Source organism: Caretta caretta, chromosome 1 (assembly GCF_965140235.1).
Source record: "Caretta caretta isolate rCarCar2 chromosome 1, rCarCar1.hap1, whole genome shotgun sequence".
NCBI lineage: Eukaryota > Metazoa > Chordata > Testudines > Cheloniidae > Caretta > Caretta caretta.
The window spans coordinates 83,413,397-83,435,930 of NC_134206.1; the positions used below are offsets into that span (position 1 = coordinate 83,413,397).

Sequence of the window (22,534 nt, forward strand, 5' to 3'; positions counted from 1 at the left end):
ACATGAAGATCTGGATAATCTTGTAAACTGGCATAATAGAAATGGGACGAAGTTTAATAATACAAAGTGCAAGGTCATGAATTTAGGGACTAACAAGAATTTTTGTTATAAGCTAGGGACTTATCAGTTGGAAGTAAGTGAGGAGGAGGTGTAGTTAGTCAGTCACAGGAGGACTATAAGCCATCAAAGTGATGCGGCTATGAAAAAGGCTAATGCGACGATGCATCAGGCGAGGTATTTCCAGTAGAGTCAGGGAAGTGTTAGTACCATTATACAAGGCACTGCTGAGACCTCATCTGGAATACTGTGTGCAACTATGATCTCCCATGTTTAAGAAAGATTAATTTAAACTGGAACAGGTGCAAAGAAGGGCTACTAAGATAATCCAAGGAACAGAAAAACTACCTTACGAAAGGAGCCTCAAAGAGCTTGGCTTGTTTAGCCTGACCAAAACAAGGCTGAGGGAAGATATGACTGCTCTCTATAAATACATCAAAGAGATAAATACCAGGGAGGGAGAGGAGTTACTTAAGTTAAAGTTAATGTGGATACAAGAACTAACTTCTATAAACTGGACATCAACAAGTTCAGGCTTTAAATGAGACAAGCCATCAGAGGAATGAACCTTAACCATCAGAGGAATGAAGTTCTGGAACAGCTTGTCATGGGGAACAGTGGGGGGAAAAAAAACTTAACTGGCTTCAAGACTGAGCTTGATAAGTTTATGGAGGGGTTGGTATGACGAGATTGCCTACTGTGGCATGTGGCCCATTGCCAACTGTCAGTAACAAAAGTCTTCAACTGCTGGAAATGGAACACTAGATGGGGAGGGCTCTGAGTTACTACAGAGAATTCTTTCCCAGGTATCTGTCTGGCGGGTCTTGCCCACATGCTCAGAGTCTAACTGATAGCCGTATTTGGGGTCAGGAAGGAATTTTCCCCAAGGTCAGATTAGCAGAGACCCTGGTGGTTTTTTGCCTTCCTCTCCAGCACGGGGCACAGGTCAAACTTGCAGGTTTCAACTAGTGTAAATGATGAATTCTCTGTAACTTGAAGTCTTTAAACCATGATTTGAGGACTTACGTAACTCAGCCAGAGGTTAGGAGTTCATTTCAGGAGTGTGAGAAATTCTGTGGCGTACAACATGAAGGAGGTCAGAGTAGGTGATCATGACATTGAACTTTATGAGTCAAGATGGTGAAAATATTACCAAATGCTAGCAAGTATACAATCACTGAAGTCCATCTCCATATAAGATGGCCCATGGTGCAAACATTTTGGAATGGAGTTTTAAAGACGACTTGTCAACTAACACAGCTAGCCTTGTGATTGTACAATAGCCTTTTATTTCTGCTATTTTTTTTTGAAATCTGAAGTATTCTTTCGTAATAAGGGGGGAATATGCAGTGTGCTTACACTGCCAAACACACAATAGAAATATGATCCCCAAAATGATGTAATTTTAGTGATCAACCAGCCTACTTGGAAGCAATAATAGAAGGCTTATTGTTAACTGTACAATAAAGTACAATATGCCCTCATATTGTATACTGAAGGGGAAGATGTAGTCCCTGCCCCAAAGATCTTACCTTATAACTCATACAGCATGCTGACAAAAGAATGGGTAAACAGAAATCTGTTTTAAGGAGAGACTTTAACAGAGGCTAAAAGGTTGGCACATGAGCAGTACAAAGGATGAAAACTTGGAAAAATTAAAAAAACTGAAATGGGTGGATAAGATTGTCTGAGAGTTGCCCTCTGTAGTTATATCCTGAGAAAGAACAGAATTAAGGTTATTTAGCTGTCTTATAACGGCACTGCCATAATCAAAAATGTTTGTGTTTCTTTTAAATTTAAACTTAATGACTTGCTTGTATTTCCAAACCATTTTAATTAATACAATCTTACCTCAATTTACCCTAAAATTAGTGATGTATGCTCTCAATCTTATCTCAAGTTTAAATTTTTTGGGGAAAGTAAAGGGACATATATTTCACACTCCCAAATACGTACTCGGTTCCAGTATATCTATTATGATAAACTTTAGTGTCCTTATTTACATAGTTGGTGGAAAATTTAAGCTGTACCCATGATATATATAATACTGATATCATACAATACTGCTGTTTTTTGTTAAAATTTTATAAGTTATTTTCTTTTATATAAATTTTATAAAAAAATTTATAAAAAAAATCTTATAAAATATAAATTTTATAAGTTATTTTCACGCAACTCAATTAACTGCACTTAACGAAGGCTCATAAAAAAGATAAACAGCAGTTAATCCTAAATTAAGTTGAGTACACGAACATTAATAAGCAAAGCAAATCACTGAAGTTTTATAGTCACAGTGAAGACTTCTTACCCTTTTGAAGAAATACATCCAGCTGATCAACACATAATGCCTTCAGCTCTTTCTCACTTTTATCCTTCTTTACCAAGGCAAGAACGTATTTAGCTAGGGCTGAGGGATCTGCATCACATCTGTAAATAATTGATAAAAATATAGAATTCAGTAATGAAAAACACAAGACTGCCCGAACCTGGCACAATACACACATCTAGGGCTCAATTCTGCTGCTATTAAAGTCAATTAAACTTCCAATCAATTTCAGTAGGAAATGATAAGATTGGGCCACAAAAAACGCCACCAAAGTTACCTTAAAATATCGAATCTTTTGGATATTAGCAATTAATCTTCATCTATCTACATTACACAAGAAGATGTCATTTAACCTCCTTCACAGAAAAATAAAGGGAATGTATATTACGTTACACTTTTACTGATGCAAGTAGACAAAAAATATTAATAATCATGTTGCAGTTCATCTCTAAATATAAGATTACAGCAGGGGATAATAATTTACACCTGGTTAGTATAAACTTTTCTGAGGTATGCTGATATGAACTATAGCTGCTATTTCTACCTGCTCTCCAAAACATGGACTGCCCCTTACTTGAATCAGCACTGACCACAAACACTATTTTGGACCTTCTGCCATCTAGATATCAGTGTTGAAGTGTTACCAGAGTGAAAAATTTGTGCATAATTACGAAGGCAACATGAATTGTAATGACAAGTAAAGGTTAATTTTGAAATATGGATACTACTGAAGTTAAAGGAAATTTTGCCATGGACTTCAATAGTGCCAGGATTTCATTCTTGATCCCTATACCAAAAGGGCTGAAAATGCTAGAGAGAGAACACCTCCCACGCAACCGAGACCTTGGGTCAGTTAAGTCGTGGCATGGTGAAAAAATTTCTATTCACTCCTCTTCAAATGTAAGGGAGACAGAAATGTTGTCTTGGACAGCAAATGTAAAGCAGGAGAGATTCTTGGTATTCTAAGATCCTTTAGTTCCATCATATTGCCAAAGGAGGACTGTTCCCTAGAGCAGAGGTTCTCAAACTGTAGACCACAAAGCTCTTGGTAGCAACATGCAGAGTTAGTCAGTCAACATTGTACCAGATCTTTGTTTCCAGCTGCTAAATGGCCTTAAAAGAAACTAAAAACACAATAAAAACTCCCCTACTTTTTCACATAAGAATTGCTGAAGTTGCCACAGGGAAAGTCAAGTAATGAATGGGAAGAGAGAGGATCTACATAGTCACAAATGGGTAGAATGGGGCACCACAATATTTTATTAAAATTATTTACATTTTGAATACATTTGAGAACCCCTACCCTATATTTTCTAGCACTTTATCTAGTCTTATTTTGTCATGTATTTGGTAACAGATTGAGTTGGCTAAAAATCGGTTTTCAAAACCCTTGGAAACAGTGTTCATACACGATTATTACATAAAGGCAAGTGCACCAACACATGAGAAATGCGGTGTTCAAGTTTTAGTGAAAGCTCAAAATGCCAGAGCAGGAAAAGAAAACAAAAAAAGGTTTCAAGGAAGAGCATTGAAGCACTAAGGCAAAAATAATCAAAAACACTAATGCAAAGGCTACAAAGCATGAAAGCTCAGCCTTCAAGTAAAGCACTCGAACGACAGGTCTATACTAAATATGTTAGATTGACACAGCTATGTTGAAAGATCCAGACTCTGAGCAATGTTGGTAAGCCGACCTAACCTCCACTGTAGATCAGCACAGGAGCGATCCCTCAATTAGAGGATGATCTCTACCACAGATGTATATATGGGTCCTGAGATGACTCAGGAGTCCAATCCTGGAAAACACAAATCCACCCACTGTAGTTACAGACATTTCCTGGTGGGCCAGCTGCCTGCTGGGAGAAAGTTCTTTTTCCTTCCTTCTCTCTTTTTCAGCTTCGAGGGCAGGACACTTCTTAAAGCGGGCCACTGCCTGATGGGAGGATGTGGTGCCAGTGGGGTCGGTCGGTGGCTTGATCCTCCTTGCTTATGATATCTGCACACAATGTCCAGCCCAGCCAAATCTCTACATCAGGTGGATTTTACATACATATTTTAAAGGCTCAGCAAAAAAATCAACTAAACTGTTTCCAAGAAGGAGATTAGAGAAAAATAAATTGTCAGTATTAAACATTTCTTTCAACTGTTTCTCTGAGATGCTCTAGTGCCCCCATGTTTTAGAGCAGCAACTTGAAATTTGACAGGAGGGATGACCTCTGGAGGAAGGGATGTCAGTATGGTTCCACATAATGAAATCTTGACAGGTCTCAGAGTAGCAGCCGTACTTTGAGGTTTTTTTTTAATTTTTAAAAAACTAAGGAAATACATAAAGCTTAAGCTAAAATAATGATGCTAGAGTTTGCATGATCAAGCACTCAAAAACTGGGAAATGCAAAAATTAAAGGTGCTCCTGCAAACTTAATTCAATACCCTCAATGACTATGCATAATGATGCAGTCTTTATTTACATCATCACACACTACTTGTCCTACAGAACGTGTCTTCATTCAATGGATAGACTGTGATTAAGAAGAGATGCTCTTAAACATCTGGCTTGGCATTTAGGAGAGTTTAATAGTTTTCCAGGCTTGACCACAGACTTTCTATATGATGTTGGGTAAGGCTATCATAATACATACACACAATGGGGCTGAATTAAGACTAAGATAGGTAGGTTCTTATACCACACATCACTGTAGGATATGAGCATCGTCCAGTATTATATTAAGTGAGATGACGAACGTCTGTGATTTATTGTTTTCTCTCTCATCCTCTCACCAAGGGGAAACATGTATACTGTACAGCTATGGTTTTCAACCTTTTTTTATTTGAGGACACCTAAAAAGTTTCAAACGGAGGTGCAGACCCTTTTGGAAATCAGAGACAGTCTGCGAACCCTGATGGGTCCATAGACCACAGATTGAAAAACACTGTTCTACAGTAATGACCAAATTTCACAGATCCCTTAGTCATAGTGTGCAGACCACCCCAGGGTCCACAGACCACAGGTTGAAAACCACTGCAGTAGAGCATTATATTTTGTTGCTGCTGGATTTGGGGGTTTGGTTTTTTTTAAATATATAAACAAGGTTCTCTTTGCTCATATTTGAGAAGGCAAGGTCAAAAAAATGTGCCTTCCACTTGGAGTGGACAATGGAGAGATTTGTTGTGGTCCTTAGTTACTGAGGGAGTTTGTTTCACAGTTTCAGGCTTGCCCACAAGAAAATTCTGTCTCCCACACAGAACGAGCTTACTCTCCTCGTAAAGCGTTTCATTGTGCCAGAAGAGGAAGGTGTCAACTCCAGTCTTCACCATGAGGCATCAGGCAAACTTTTAGATATGCTGGGCCCAGGACACTGAGTGCCTTCAAAATAAGGACCAAGTGCTTGAACCTGACTCCGTATTATATAGCAAGCCAGTGCAGGGAGTGGAGGCCAGGTCTGATGTGTTCACTGTAACCTGTGTTGCTCAGAAGACATGCTCCAGTGTACTATGGAGCTTCCTACAGAAAGTACTATGGAGTTGGAGCTTCCTAAGTGCTGAAAGCTCCATGCTCAGGTATATTGCATTGCTGTAGTCCAGTCCACGGGCAACAAAGGCATGAACAACTGAAACCAGGTCATGGTCTCCCAGGATAAAAGTCTCCTGGCCAGCCAGGGATGGTAGAAAGTATTACTGAAGCATATTAATATTTAATAACTTATGTCAGAGGGAAATCAGAGCACTCCCAAACTACGGACTGAATTGACTAATTGTGGCTATGTACCTTCAGCCACAGGAGACTGCACAGTGGCTGCAAACTTCAGCTCTGTGCAGCAGCATCACTTCTATCTTGCTTCAATTCAGCTTCAACTAGCTGTTCTTCGTTCATAAGCAGATTTGGTCCAAACATTGGGCCAGCTTGGTTGTAGTAGCATGGTGCACTGCGCATGCGCAAAATTCATTTCCCAGCAGATTTCTTTGTCCCCCCGCAGAAAAATGACTGACAGGGAAGCAAAGGGAAGTCACAAAAGTGGTCATGCGACCCCCCCACAGTATGTTTCGGGTGCCCAGGGCAGCGGCAGAGAGGTATATCACTGTGGGGCGGGACTGGAGAAGACGCGGCACCTACGCTGCGCTGGGCGCAGCTGCTAGGCCTGGCTGGACTGGGGAGGACGGGACTTCCTCTTATCACAGAATCATGGAAAATGAGGGTTGGAAGGGACTTCAGGAGGTCATTTAGTCCAGCCCCCTGCTCAAAGCAGGACCAAGAACTAAATCATCCCAGCCAGAGCTTTGTCAAGCCTGACCTTAATCATCCCAGCCAGAGCTTTGTCAAGCCTGACCTTAAAAACCTCAAAGGAAGAAGATTCCACGACCTCACTGGGTAACACATTCCAGTGCTTCACCACCCTCCCAGTGAAAAAGTTTTTCCTAAACCTCCCCAGTGCAACTTGAGACCATTACTCCTTTTTCTGTCATCTGGTACCACTGAGAACAGTCTAGATCAGCGGTTCCCAAACTTGTTCCGCCACTTCTGCAGCGAAAGCCCCTGGCGGGTGGGCCCTGAGGACGCAGCAGATAAACAAACTGGCCCGGCCCGTCAGGGGCTTTCCCTGAACAAGCGGCAGAACAACTTTGGCAACCACTGGTCTAGATCCATCATCTTTGGAATCCCCTTTCAGGTAGTTCAAAGCAGCTATCAAATCCCCCCTCATTCTTCTCTTCTGCAAACTAAACAATCCCAGTTCCCTCAGCCTCTCCTCATAAGTCATGTTCTCCAGCCCCCTAATCATTTTTGTTGCCCTCCGCTGAATGCTTTCCAATTTTTCCACATCCTTCTTGTAGTATGGGGCCCAAAACTGGATACACTACTCCAGATGAGGCCTCACCAATGTTGAATAGAGGGGAACGATCACGTCCCTCGATCTGCTGGCAATGCCCCTACTTATACAGCCCAAAATGCCGTTAGCCTTCTTGGCAACAAGGGCACACTGTTGACTCATATCCAGCTTCTCGTCCACTCTAACCCCTAGGTCCTTTTCTGCAGAACTGCTGTCTAGCCATTCAGTCTCTAGTCTGTAGCGGTGCATAGGATTCTTCTGTCCTAAGTGCAGGACTCTGCATTTGTCCTTGTTGACCCTCATCAGATTTCTTTTGGCCCAATCCTCTAATTTGTCTAGGTCTCTCTGTATCCTATCCCTACCCTCCAGCATATCTACCTCTCCTCCCAGTTTAGTGTCATCTGGAAACTTGCTGAGGGTGCAGTCCACACCATCCTCCAGATCATTAATGAAGATATTGAACAAAACTGGCCCCAGGACCGACCCTTGGGGCACTCCGCTTGATACCGGTTGCCAACTAGACATGAAGCCATTGATCACTACCCGCTGAGCCCGACAATCTAGCTAGCTTTCTATCCACCTTATTGTCCATTCATCCAACCCATACTTTAACTTGCTGGCAAGAATACTGTGGGAGACCATATCAAAAGCTTTGCTAAAGTCAAGGAATAACACGACCACTGCTTTCCCGTCATCCACAGAGCCAGTTATCTCATCATAGAAGGCAATTAGGTTAGTCAGGCATGACTTGCCCTTGGTGAATCCATGCTGACTGTTCCTGATCACTTTCCTCTCATGTAAGTGCTTCAGAATTGATTCCTTGAGGACCTGCTCCATGATTTTTCCAGGGACTGAAGTGAGGCTGACTGGCCTGTAGTTCCCAGGATCCTCCTCCTTCCCTTTTTTAAAGATGGGATCCAGGACCTCCCCTGATCGCCATAAGTTTTCAAAGATAATGGCCAATGGCTTTGCAATCACATCCGCCAACTCCTTTAGCACTCTCGGATGCAGCGCATCTGGCCCCATGGCCTTGTGCTCGTCCAGCTTTTCTAAATAGTCCCGAACCACTTCTTTCTCCACCGAGGCTGGTCGCCTCCTCCCCATGCTGTGCTGCCCAGTGCCGTAGTCTGGGAGCTGACCTTGTTTGTGAAGACAGAGGCAAAAAAAGCATTGAGTACATTAGCTTTTTCCACATCCTCGGTCACTAAGTTGCCTCCCTCATTCAGTAAGGAGCCCACACTTTCCTTGACTACCTTCTTGTTGCTAACATACCTGAAGAAACCCTTCTCGTTACTCTTGACATCTCTTGCTAGCTGCAACTCCAAGTATGATTTGGCCTTCCTGATTTCACTCCTGCACGCCTCAGCAATATTTTTATATTACTACCTGGTCATTTGTTCAATCTTCCATTTCTTGTTAGCTTCTTTTTTGTGTCTTCCCACGCACGGCATCCAGGGCCAGGTCAAACCCATTTCCAGATTTCTCCCCCAGCTGTAGGAAGCTCTGCAAACTCCCCTCCCCACAGGCTTCCTGCACCCATTGCTCCTCAGCTGCAGCAGGAGGGATCCGTGTACAGGGAGCTGCTCCCACATCCGTCCAACCCCAGTGCATCCAGATACCACCACTCAGCCTCACCCCGCCCAGCACCCAGAAACCCCCCCCAACGAGCCCCATTCCCCCTGCACCACCCTGATGAGCCACCCATACCCAGATCCCCACCCTACCGAGCCCCAACCAGCTGCACCTGGATCCCAACCCTACTGGGCGCCACTCCCCCAGCATTTGGACCCCCCCACTGAGCTCTATCCCCATCCACACTCGGACCCCCCTGCTGAGCTCCAACCACCTTCACATGGACCCCCCTACAGAGTCCCATTACTGTTGCATCCAGAACATCCCCAACAAGCCCCTGTGCATCCAGATCCCCCCCTCTTGTACCCAGATCCCCCACTGAGCCGCCCACACAGAACCCTTCCACCCACATCTGGATTCCCCCCACACTTGGATCCTGCCTTGCCGAGCCTGCCTGCCTACAACTGGTACACCTGGCATGCAGGGGCAGGGCTCTGGTGTGTTTCTGGGGCAGGCATAGTACTTGTGCTGTGTTAGGCCACACAGTCGTCATCTCCCACCTCTGTGCAGCCAGTAGCCTGGTCTCCCCAGTGCCACGCTGAAGCTACCACATTTATTTGACAAATAATATTTTCAAAATTTTAAACTATTGTGTACAGAATTGTAAATGTTTTGGCGCAGAATGCCCTCAGGAGTAATGGTGAGAGACAAGCAGAGCGGTATCTCATCTGCACGTAGCTGGCACGTGAGTCCACATCACCTGACCAGTTCAACGAGTGGCTGCATCTAGAAGTTGAATAGGGCCGAAGGAAGAATTGATCTTTGTGGACCTACACAAATGAGGAGTCTAGTGGTGGAGATGCAGTTTCCCTGAGCAATCTTAATTCTAGTATTTCCTACCTTTGGAGTGCTTGACTTGGTAAGATTAATATTTTAACGTTCCTTAATGCAATTTTCATTATAATGTCACTTCACATATAAGCAAGATTCTTTTCCCTCCCTCTTCAAAAGGTGTATACCAGTTACTTTTAAGAGAAATAACTGTGTGGGGATAATAAGAAACACACCAGAATATTTTTTTTAATCTTTATTAGTACCTATCCTCACTAGTCTTAATAAAATTACAACATTTTTATATAGAATCAGAGAAAATGCTCTTAAGCAAACTAAGCAGTCATGGGATAAAAAGGAAGGCCCTCTCATAAGTAGGTAACAAAATGCAAAGCAATGCACTGGAAAAACATAATCCCAACTATACATATAAAATGATGGGGGGGGTCTAAATTAGCTGTTACCTCTCAAAAAAGATCTTGGAATCACTGTTTTCTCTGAAAACATCCACTCGATGTGCAGTGGCAGTCAAAAAAGCTAAAAGAATGTTGGGAATCATTAAGAAAGGGATAGTTAATACTACAAAAAATATCACATTGCCTCTGTATAAATCCATGGTACATTTTGAATACTGCATGCAGATGTGGTCACCCCATCTCAAAAAAGATACATTAGAATTGGAAAAAGAACAGAGAAGAGCAACAAAAATTATTAGGTGTATGGAACAGCTTCCATACAAGGAGAGACTAAAAAGACAGACTGTTCAGCTTGGAAAAAAGACAAATAATGGGGGATATGATATAGATCTATAAAATCATGGTGTGAAGAAAGTGAATAGGAAAGTGCTATTTACCTCTTCACAAAACACACAAAAAAGGGGTCCCCAATGAAATTAATAGGCAGCAGGTTTAAAACAAACATAGGGAAGTACTTCTTCACACAACGCACAGTCAACCTGTGGAACTAATTGCCAGGGAATGTTGTGAAGGCCAAAAATATAACTTGGTTCAAAAAAGAGTTAGGTAAGTTCCTTGAAGATGGATCCATCAATGCCTATTATCCAAGATGGTCAGGGACGCAACCGCATAGTCTGGGTGTCCCCTCTTGAATGCCAGAAGCTGGGATTGGATGACAAGGGGTGGCTCACTCAATAATTGTCATTCTGTTCATTCCCTCTGAACCATCTGGTACTGGCCACTGCCAGAAGACAGGATATTGAGCTACCGGTCTGACCCAGTATGGCAATTCTTAGATTTTTTTAAAAAATACAAGAACATGTTTTAGGATGCAAAACAATCTATGAGAAATTGTATATACATGAGGAGTGTTACGACTACACTCCCAATTAACTGTTGTATTGCTGACTTAAGTGTTTCACTACACAACTAACTTTTTTTTTTATCAGTTTTGTGTATGAAATTTTCTTGGTTTTATTTAACTAAATAAACTATACATGCACCAAAAGAAGAAGATTAAAAGGGAAGAAATCAAAACTAGAAACTCAGTGCTTCAGTCTAAGAGGCTTAAAAGCTTTGCTGCCTCTGACTTGCTACATGTTGCCAATTCTTGCAATTTTATTCCAAGTTTTGAGATATTTTTTTCTTAAAGCTCCAGCTCCTGGAGCAAAGACATAATATGAGCAACTCGGCTTCAATTTTTTTTTTTTAAAGTAACTTTCTAGCTCTCACAGTGGCAGTGAAAAGCTGAAAAATGTATCTCAAGTGTACCCTAAAGACTCAGAAACCAAAGGTAAATAAGCCCAACTTTAAAAAAAAAAACAAAAAAACCCAAAAGCAAAAATGCAAAAAAAATAATAAAACCACTAAATTTTTAATGTAGTCATGATTTTTGCGGACCTGCCCCACTGTTTTTGAATACTTGGTTTTGGCAATACTGTTCAAGACATGAAATAGCCAGCAGGTAATCCGTTACTGGTGCCAGCCCACCCTGTCAGACCACCAGCAATCCTTCCTAGTGGAGAGAAAGCTTATTCCAGCAAGAAAGTTCTTTTGCCGGAACAACACATACCAGCTCAACAAATGAAATAAACTATACCAGTGAAAGCACTTTTATGTTAGCATTACTGCATCTACACTAAGGGCTTTTACCTGTATAGAGATGTCTCCAAAATACCACACCTAACCAACACTGGTATACTGGCAAAATTTCAAGTGTAGACCAGGCCTAAAATTTAATTTTTTAAAAATTATATTTCTAGCCCTTATGGGTACAAAGCTAAGTTGCTTTGAAAATTTGAATCAAGCATAAAACATGCAGTAATCTCTCCCCAAGTCGCAGACAGCATGGAGCAATAACTCTAAAAGATATATAACTGTTCCATTGTTTAACTGGACTGTTAACCCTGATACCTAAAAAAGGACAATTTAATGTCAGCACTTAACTATTTTACTGCTAATCATTTCAGAAGTATCAAAATAATGTGTTTAACCACAATACCAAAATGCCTCCTCTGCCTTTCCAGGTACCAAAAGCCTCATATGTCTCCTACTCATTTAACAAAATCTCCAGGTTTCCCCTGACTGTTCCCACATTGCAGTTAAACACTGCTAGTACAGAACTTGCTGCAGCATACCAAAACTAAAAATTTTGGGAAAATGTGAAATAAATTCAGTTATCAAAATACAGAACACTGGATTGCATTATTCATTTTCATATTACAGTAACTCCTCACTTAATGTTGTAGTTATGTTCCTGAAAAATACAACTTTAAGCAAAAAACAATGTTAAGCGAATCCAATTTCCCCATAAGAATTAATGTAAATAGGGGGGTTTAGGTTTGAGAGAAATTTTTTTTTTTTGCCAGACAAAAGGCATCCTATACATTTTAAACAAGCAATTTAATACAGGTATAAGTTTTAAACAATTTTAAAGAAAATTTAATATTACGATCATCATTGCTGATTATGAAGCAATGGGAGGTGCCCCTGCCTTACTCCACACAGGCACAGCTCACTGGTATTGCAGACAATGAGGCAGGTAAGGAGGCCGAAGGTGCCGTAGGCTAGGAGAAGCACGTTGCGCAGCAGCAGTGGCTGCTTCCCCTACTGTGAAGCACCAGGGGAGGGGGGCTCAACCCTCAGCCTGCCCACACCACCCCTTCCCCCAAGCCCCCCGCTTAACCCGCCTCTTCTCCCCCCACACCTCCTCCCCCTTTATTCTGCATGCCGCGTCCTTGCTCCTCCCCCCTTCCTCCCCTGCTTCCTGCCTGTGGCAATCAGCTGGTCTGCAGTCTTCCGGAGGCAGAAGCGAGGACTTGGCACGCAGGCTCCCCCTCCCTTCCCTGCCCCCTGAAAGCCACAAACCAGCTGATTGCCACGGGCAGGAGGAGCAAGGGAAGGCACTGATCTGTGGGGTCTGCCGGTGGGTGGGAGGCGCTGGGGGGCGGGGGGAGCTGATAGGAGGCTGCCAGCTGTGGACAAAGCAGGCAGCCAAACGATGTTATAGCGGAGCACTGCACAACTTTAAACGAGCATGTTCTGTAATGGAGCAGGGACGTACGATCGAAACAACGTTAAGTGAGAGGATGTTAAGAAGGGAGCATTATGATCATCTAGTCTGACCTCTTGTATAACAGGTCAGCAAAAATTTTCCCAATTATTCTTGCACTGAATCCAATAATCTGTGGTTGAACTAGACTATGGTTTCTCAATTGGTGAGTCATAACTGGCAACTGGAGGTGGAAGACATCGAAAGATGTATTACAAGCTAACGCAAAGAAAATCTCAAGTCCTGACTTCCGGCATACTCTTCCACTTTAAGGTAAGTATTCTCTGTCAAAATCATATAGGCTTATTGTTATTGATACATATTTAAATATTACTTTTATAATAAACATAAGGTAGCAATGAACATTTTTACTTTGAATAAAGGGCCTCAAACTAGGGGTATAAATAACGTGCAAAACCAGCAATCATGTAACCGATTAAAATTCTATCGGTTACACGGTTAAACGTTTACCTGCAGCACCCCAATGTTTTACGTGAGGCTCCGCTGCCATCCCTGGGGTCCCGGCTGCCAGCCCTGTGCCCGGGGTCCCGGCTGCTGGGATGGACCCTAGGTGTGTGGCCAGCAGCCGGGAGGGACCCTAAGCAAGCGGGGCGGCAGCTGGGATCTTGGGCATGGGTCGGCAGCTTGGACCCTGGGCGGAGTTTAACAGTTACCAGAAAGCTTCAAGCTTATTGGTTAACCAGTTAAACTCTTACATCCCTATCTCAAACCTAAAAAGGTTGAGAAATACTGAACTAGAGCATAACTTTTATCAAGATACCCAATCTTGATGTTAAAATGAATACATCAGAAAGGGACCAGCATGTCTGGCAGCCTCTGTTGGACTGGATACAGCAAACTGCAAACTTTCAGGAATCTAAGCCCCACAGATACAAACTTTGAATATGTAGGCACCAAGACCCAATAGGAAGACCACCAGAGTGTTGAGCCCCTCTGATGCATTCTTAAGGCAAGGTGTGAGGGAAGCAATTCAGGGAATTTGAGAAAGGACAGGCCAGGATGCAGGAAAGGTCAAGAATGGTTCTGTTATAGAGATTCATTTAATAAAAATGGGCATATTTAGTCTTGAAAAAAGAAAACTGAGGTGAGACTAATAACAGTCTTCAAATATACTAAGGACGGTTATAAAGACGACGGCGATCAATTGTTCTCCACGTCCACCGATGACAGGACAAGAAGTAATCACCTTAATCTGCAAGGGAGATTTAGGTTAGATATTAGGAAAAACTTTCTAACCATAAAGATAGTTAAGCACTGGAATAGGCTTATAAAGGAGGCTGTAGAATCCCATCATTGGAGTCTTAAGAACAGGTTGGACACCTGCCAGGGATGGTCTAGGCATACTTGGTCCTGACTCAATACAGGAGGCTGGAATAATGACCTCTTGAGTCCCTTCCAGCCCCACATTTCTATAATGCTATGAAACACGCATCCATTAAAACAGTTATGCCAAGTCTACATTATACCATTACAACAAAAGGGGATACAGTTGATAAGTACTTAAAATTGTTACAGACAGTAACTACTCCTGGGGGAATTTTGTGGCAAAAAATTAAAAATTATGTGCACAATATTTTAAAATTCTGCATATTTTATTTGTCAAAATAATACAATAGAATCACATCAGTTTCAATTATTTTGATAATTTATTTCAAAATACCTGTCAGCAAGTATGTCTGTAACAATACAGACAACAAAAAAGATTCCGGAAATGATTTTTGACAAATAGATTAATATTCCTTAAGCATATTAATAAACAACTGAGTAATAATTCATTTAAACTACAATACAGAAAAGTATTTACTGTACCACTCAGAAGCAGTGCAAAGGCTTGGTGGAGTCAGGGCTAAAGGAGGAGCTGAGGGAGAGCGAAGAAATTGCTTGGAAGAAGCCTGGGAGTGAAACTCGAAGGTGGTTGGGTGTGGGTGGGAGAAGTATAGAACAGGATATTGGGTTTTTCTGGGGGACGGGATGGGGGGGGGAGCTTGAGCAGCGGACTGTTAGGGAGCCTCCCCCATGCAGATCCTCGCTGACCCCTAGCCTCTCCTATTCACTCAGGCACATCTGCTCCTATCCCTCTGTGTTCCTGCACCCCTCCTTCTCTCCATCCCCACTTGTCTTTGCACCCCCCATTCCCATTCAGCCCCGGCTCAAAGCTGTCACCCCACTAGCTCCTCTGTCCGTCTGTCCCCCTCCCCACTAGCCCTTCTGAACCCCAGTCTATGTGACCCCCCTCCACCCCCAGCAGCCCCACGTGTCCCACTCTGTCCATTCACGCACACACACACACATATATATATATATATATCCTGTGTGTCCTCTGGCCCTGCGAACAAGGTGCTGTGAGGAAAGCAGCATCTGCTCCCTCCCTTTTCATAGCTGCCTGCTACAACCTTGAGCCTGCTACCTCTTTTCTGGTGCCACAGAAGGCCCTGTTGGGTGAAAGGTGTAATTGCATCACCTCCCCAGCAGAATCTATTTTCTGCAGAAGTAAAATAAAAAAAATCTGCGAGGGAAATTAATTCTGTACTTGCGCAGTGGTGCAGAATTCCCCCAGGAGTACACACTGAATGAACAATGCACTGTTCTAATTCCTTTGTAACTATTTCTCAAGCAAATTTTTTCTAACCTGGAAAAGCATGGAGGGAAGCAAGGACACAGAAACTGACCATGTACATACCAAGCTGAAACATTTAAACTACTATTTAAGTCATTACACGAAGAAAGGCCTGAAACATTTAGATGGACAGAATGTTTTCTCAGTTTCCAGCTCAGACTGCAGCTTCTACCTGCAAAGGAGAGGGGGAATGGGTCATCATCAGCCTTTATCCTCACAACTGTCAACACCTCTGAATTCCACAGCTTATGAGTACTATAGATCATCACTTCATTCAATTATTCATTCCTAATGTAATCTCAGATTTGCCCAAGATTTGAAAATATGAACATCAATAGTTTTCATCTGTTGGTCAAAATTCCTCCAGCCTCATTTTCCCCTTAACTTCATCTACCTGATTTTGTTCTTGCAACACTTAGGGAAACCTGCTATTAAAGTGCAGCAGTAGCTGGTACAAAGTTCATTTTTAACAGGAGCTCTCAACCTTTATTTTGCTAAAATCTCATGGAAATGGCAAAAACTAGAACCAGAATATAAACTTTGGACACTGTTTAAATTTTTTAATGGTGTTTTTATAAAAAACAAAGTGATACAGAGAGAATAATAGGACAATGAAAGCCACCTCTTGGGGCAATTTTGAACTGGATTATCTCACTTTTCTTGTACCCTTCTGTAAGAAACCTAATGTTCTGGGACAGGCCCATCTGGCCACACTGTTGCTCCTTCTTAATTAGATTCCTAGAATAAGTTATACATAAGTAATGTTTGTTTACAAAATATTTTATAACTTTTTAGCCATCACAGAAAACATCTGCCAAACTGAATCTAATTTTCATTTGACAAAAACTCTGCCACACCATGAACACCGTCACTCACTCAGGAAAGTAGGAGAAGAGACAGACAGATTCCTTCACCACATACCCCTGAACTCTAGAGCTAACTTTTTAAATTGCAATGCAATTCACTATAATTATTATTGACTAAGGTCAAGAACCTCAACTCAGAAAAAAAGGAATAGGTACTGTACAGTCCCCATTATTTTTAAAATTAGTTTTCTTAGTGTAGGCGCAACGTGCCTCAAGGAGGCCCATGATCAGGATTCATCACTGAATTTGGTCCGCTGGATGGATCATTAGTTTCCCCGGCTCAGGCCAGGAACTGACAGGGAGTGCAACATGAATGCTGATCCGTACCCATCAGAGAAGTTACCCAGGTCTCTAACATGAAAAAGCCAATCTTATCCCAGTGCATCTGATTTTCTTTCAAAGTCACTAAAGCAGTGTCAGTTAACTTACCTCTAACCACTGTAAATCCTACACTTTCCCAGAGCCAGTGATAGAATCTGGGGTTCTTGATCACCACTGTTCTACTGCTAACTGGTAAATATTTGTGTAACACACTGGGAATGTGTGTCAATCTTCCCACAGTGGCTGGCCTACAAAGTGCCTCACTTGTCAGAGTATGCTTGCATACCACTCTGTGCCCAATCCAGAGGATGAGACTCCATGAGAGTGTTTTGGTAGAAGAGCAATGACAGATTCCTTCACAAAGGTTCCCTCCAATTGACAAGTCATGTTGTCAATGCTCAAGTGCAGGGCTGTTCTTGTTGTGCTCACTTTCAGTAAACTTTTAAAGGGGGATAAAGTGTTATAAACAAAGAATTAAAACTTTTATTAAAGCTAATATTTAAAATCAAATTTACACAAGTTAAGAGGGAATGTACTGTACATCTGGGGTCAGGCTTGAGTTATGAGGGATTACAAGTGTCAGTTACAAGGTTCACCAGATACATACGTAGTATATAACCAAGCATAGACCCAGATTACTAAATCACTTCACAGCCACTCTCACTCTTCAGGAGGGCAAACTAGCAGCAACAGCAGCAGTTTCTCCTGATTCCCAAGTAGGTACAGGTCCCTTTTTCCTGATTCTAGAGAGCTGTCCACTGAGGTACACAAAACCAGGAAATCAGCAAACAAAAATTATCTTCAATGGCAGTTAAGATTGCAGCAAAATGTTAGCTCAACCCTGCTACGTCACTCAGCAGTGTGAAAATCAACACACCTGAGCAAGGTAGTTAAGACAACCTAAGGCCCCGTGTACAGCCAGCATTAGGTCAACAGACAAATTTCTCTGCTGATCTGGCTACCACTTCTTGGGCAGGTAGATTACCTACACTGAAGCACTACAGAAGCAAGTAAAGACAAGCCTTGAGACAATCAGATGTGCTGATCTGTTGCTAGTATTGATATAAATGCACTGTTTACATTAGAATGTAAGTTTGACAAAGTTGGGATACATAATCGCTTTTCGGTATCTATTAGAGATGGAAAAGAAAGCTTTGTGGCATTCTAGAGTTAGTTGATTGTATTACCTACTATGCTATTAATTAACACTAAGGTAGAAAGGATGCACAAGTCTTTCATTTTAAGACTGTCCAATCTTTTAATGTTTTGGGTGGTATCCAGCCACAACCTTAACGGTCACTAAACAGTTGACTTGCTCATTCTATTAAGCAACAGAGTGGGACAGACCACACCACTCACCTAATTTACGAATTTACAAAAGAGTTGGGACTGAGCAAGAATTTGAGTACAGTTAATTGAGAAAGCTAGCAATATAGAATTGGACAAGAGTAAAATGATGGAAAGAAGGAAAGACTGTTTAGAAACTAATAATGGTTGGAGTGCTTTGACAGATTCTTTGCCATGTAATATTGTAAATGAAAGTATTATATATATTAGTTAGAAATGGTGTTTAAACAATTTGTTTTTTATTCTCTTTGTAATAAGTAGTTACAATATGAAAATCCATAGCACAGTGAAAGGAACACTTCCCATTTTAATGAGGCTTTGCCTTTATGGCATATAAACTCTTTAATTCACATTTTAAACAGTAAACTTTTTCTATATATCTGAATTAGCAAACCAAGTAAGCCTGCACAAAGATCCCAAACCAAAAGAAAAAAAAAACTAAATACCGTATATACTCGTTCATAAGCCTAATTTTTTTTAGTAAAAAAGGGAAGCATTAGAGAAGGGGGTCGGCTTATGAACAGGTATAGAGATGGAGAGGCGGGACACAGCCCCTCCCCCCAACAGAGGGAGCAAGAAGAGGCAGCAGAGCCAGAGGGGAAGAGGTGGAGCCAGAGTCTCTCCGCTTCTGGCCACGCTGCTCTCCCCCCAGCTGCAGCTCCGGGGCTGGCAGGCTGCAGCCGTGCCGCTCGGCCCCACCACCCAAAGCAGGCTGTGGCCATGCTGCCTGGCCTGCCGGAGCAGGCTGCGGCTGTGCTGCCCAGACTGCCAGAGCAGCTCCATCCAGGCCAGAGACATCCTCGCCAGATAAGGTGGGAAGGGATGGGATGGGGAGAGTGTGGGGGTCCCAGGCTACGGGTAGGGTCACGTGGGGGATGGTCACAGGGGTTACTCACCTGACCCCCAGCTTCTCCCCCCAAAAAATTTCCCCACCAGTTGCTGCCCAGCCCATCAGGGTAAGCAGCTGGCGCGCCGGGACACTTTGTTTACTTCGGTTTACCTCTATGCCTGCGGACGCTCGAGGTAAATAAACCATCTCGGCCCGCCAGCGGCTTATCCTGATGGCCCGGGAGCCAAAGTTTGCCAACCCCTGAATTATAGGGTCGACTTATGAATGGGTAATAAAAATTTTCTATTTTTACTTATCCATCTTTTGGGGGGGCTGGGGGAGAGTAGGCTTATAAACGAATCAGCTTATAATCAAGTATATACGGTACCTGGGAGTCTTAAACCATGTATGGAGGAAAGTCAATGTGCCAACAGAAGATGTTTAACTAAGTTTGATTTACAAGAAGGTAATTAAAAACAAGACATTTATGCTATAAATAGGTGAAAATTAAAGAACCACAGTTTCACCTAAGTACTACCACTGTCACTGATGTTACCACAAAGCAGTGTTTTCAAAACCAGGAGACTAGACTGTAGAAACTTCCTGTTACAGACTGGTGGCTCAAACTCAAGGAAAATGAAAATAAAAATAAAAAACTGCTTAGACCTTTGCTAAACCAGAACTTGGTTCTAGTGAATGTTAAACACAAATGATGAGATCCTCACCTGCACTTCAGCCCCTTTACAAAAAATGAATAGGGTGGAATGACATAAAGGGACTCTAAAAGCCAGAGATATGGCCTGGGGAGGAGACTCTCCTGGCACAGGAACTGCAAATGTCCAACCTAAGGCTGTTTTCTGAAGACCCCTTTGCAAGCCCTGTGTAGAAGATATGCCAGGGACACAGTATTTCCATTACAGAGACCACGCAGTGCTGTACTTCATAAGCAGGTGGAGACAAGCTGCATTTGTCACAGCATATGTCTGCACTACAGTTAGCTCAATATATCTATGCCCAAATTAATCCCTTTATTAGTCCAGTTTGAATGAGAGCAGCCACACCCGGAAATACTGGAGCCGCTGTGTCCACACCGGCACTGCACTCATTCATGTGTGGCACTAAGACTTCTAGGAGGACATTCCATGGTACATTCTTTGCACTGCAATAAGCTGAGATGCTCTAGGAACTCTTTCTCAGTGAATTGTGGGAGAACTTCCGTCTTTCCTGAGCACAAAGAGGGAATTGCTGGAAGACCTTTGTATTTGTGGATAATCCAAGCACTATATCCAGATGCACAAACACTCATTTCTCAACCTGTGTATTATATGATTTTAACATTAGCTTTAATAACATTTTTATTTCTTTTATTAGGTCACTTCTATGGGCAGGGTTATATTTGAAATGCCGCATCGGCGCAGCTGCAGTGTTTAAGTGAAGATGTGCTATGCTGACTGAGAGCTTCTCCTGTAAGCTTAGTTGACCCACCATCATGAGAAGTGGTAGCTATGTCAACCGGAGAAGTGAGTGTGGATTTTTCACACCCCTGAGCAGCGTTATTATACCGACATAAGTCTGTAGTGTAGACATGTCCCAAGAGTTCCACCTTCATATTGCGTACAACACAGCTCCGGGCTATGGGGTTTTTTTTCGCAAGGATGACAAACTCCTTTGCACCATTTGAATTCTGGGCAGCTCGACAGTTTTGGCATAACTCGACAGTCCTGTAAGTCTATCTAAGAGTGTCTCTTCATCGCAAAATTAACTTGAATTAAAACTTGATTGCCTCTAACTTGAGTCCTTTCCATACACATAACCTCTTAATTACCATGCAATGGTATTTTCAGTTCGGATTGGATGATTTGTCAGGGAGTATAGGCTAAAGCTTGAGGTAACACAGTTCAGCAGCTGCTACCATGACCACATTTGCGTTGTGGACATAGAATAGCCCCACTTGAGTGCTACCAGTCCTCACAGGACTTCCAGCAATTCCCTCTGTGTGCATACAGTGTCTCATAACAGAATTATGCATCATTTCTCCAGCAAAAACTTTTGCCCCTTTTTTAGAAATGTTCACACACAAAATAACTCAAAACTTTAGCTTTTAACCATTCCTAAATTAAAATTAAGCTTCTTGAAAAACAGAACTCAAAAATAAAACAACAAATCTTAACTCCAGTGATACATTTTTCTAATTCTTTTCTACACTTAAGTTGCTGCCTGTGGTACACAACTACATGTTCTGCTTAAGAACTACCCTCCATCTAAGAGCTTTCAACCCACATCTCTTATACTTAGAATTTTTAAAACCCACTGACCATTTGTAAAAGCGCACCAGCTCAGCGGGGGAGAAGACAGTGTTTTAGGAGACTTATCCCAGTAATTCCCACAGGCTCTATAGGGGAGGGGTGCAGAATGCTGCAAGGTTTACCCAGTTACTCACACGGGCTGTTATAGAGAAGATGTTACCCTGGCTACTCACATACGCTCTGAGGAGGAAGGGAGGGAATTATCCCAGGGGGTTACCCCAGTTACTCACACGGGCTCTGTGGGGGGAACGGCGTCCCGGGAGGGGGGAGCGGTGTCCCGGGAGGGGTAACCCCGGTTACTCACACGGGCTCTGTGGGGGGAGGTTTACCCCAGCTACTCACATGGGCTCCAAGGTTTTGCTGAGCCAGGATTTCAGGGCCTCGAAGTTTTCTATGATCATTTTCGCCACCATCCAGAGCGGCCCGGGCCCCCCGCCTCCCTGGCAGCAGCAGCGGCGGTTCCGCCCCGGCCGCAGGCCGGGTCCCAGCTCCTCCGCGCCCCTCGGCCGAGCTGCCTGCCCAGCTCAGTCTAGATCCCCGGAGACGGGACAAGGGCCCGACGCCGCGGAGGGCTCGGAACCCGGCGGGCCCCCGCTCTCGCCGCAGCCTCCCCAAAGATCCCGACCGCACGGGGAAGATCCCGGACAAACGAAGGACCCGAGCCCGGATCGTGGCTCCCAAACGCGCGGTCCCCGCCCCTCCCCCTTAGCCGCAACACGAACAGGTAAGATGGCGGCCCTGAAATGTCGCGAGAATATAAAAGCCTCGCGAGGAAAGAGAGGGCGCTGGGAATGAGCCCGAGGGGCGGGGCGCCGAGGAAAAGCCGGGGCGGGGCGAGAGAGGGAGACGCGGGGCAGCGGGGATCCGCCCTGTGGCGCTCGCGGGGCCGCTCAGGGAGAGAACGGGCGGGGCGGTGGAGTTTCATGGGGCTCACTGCCCAGGCCCAGGCCCTGCGGAAGGTGTTGCTCTTAGGCTCTGGCGGGGAATGGGTTTTGTTGGTAGCGTTCCACCAGTGTTTCCCCCCAGGAATTGAAATGGCGGGGGGGTTGAATATACAGAGGGGTGAGGGCCAAGGCGTGGTGAGCCCGTGAGGGGGAGGATGAGCTGTGTG

The 22,534-nt window shown here is 43.3% G+C and overlaps 1 protein-coding gene across 1 annotated transcript in view; it reads right to left on the reverse strand.

Annotated features, from left to right (window-relative positions):
- Positions 1–22,142, reverse strand: part of RBM26 (RNA binding motif protein 26) — a 101,807-nt gene extending 79,665 nt beyond the window's left edge. The window contains exons 1-2 of the mRNA XM_048852920.2: positions 21,766–22,142; positions 2,366–2,484 (exon numbers count right to left, since the gene is read on the reverse strand). Coding sequence (XP_048708877.1) covers positions 2,366–2,484; positions 21,766–21,836 — 190 coding nt within the window. The 5' untranslated portion in view covers positions 21,837–22,142. The remainder of the gene's footprint in view (positions 1–2,365; positions 2,485–21,765) is intronic.
- Positions 22,143–22,534: the final 392 nt, after the last annotated feature.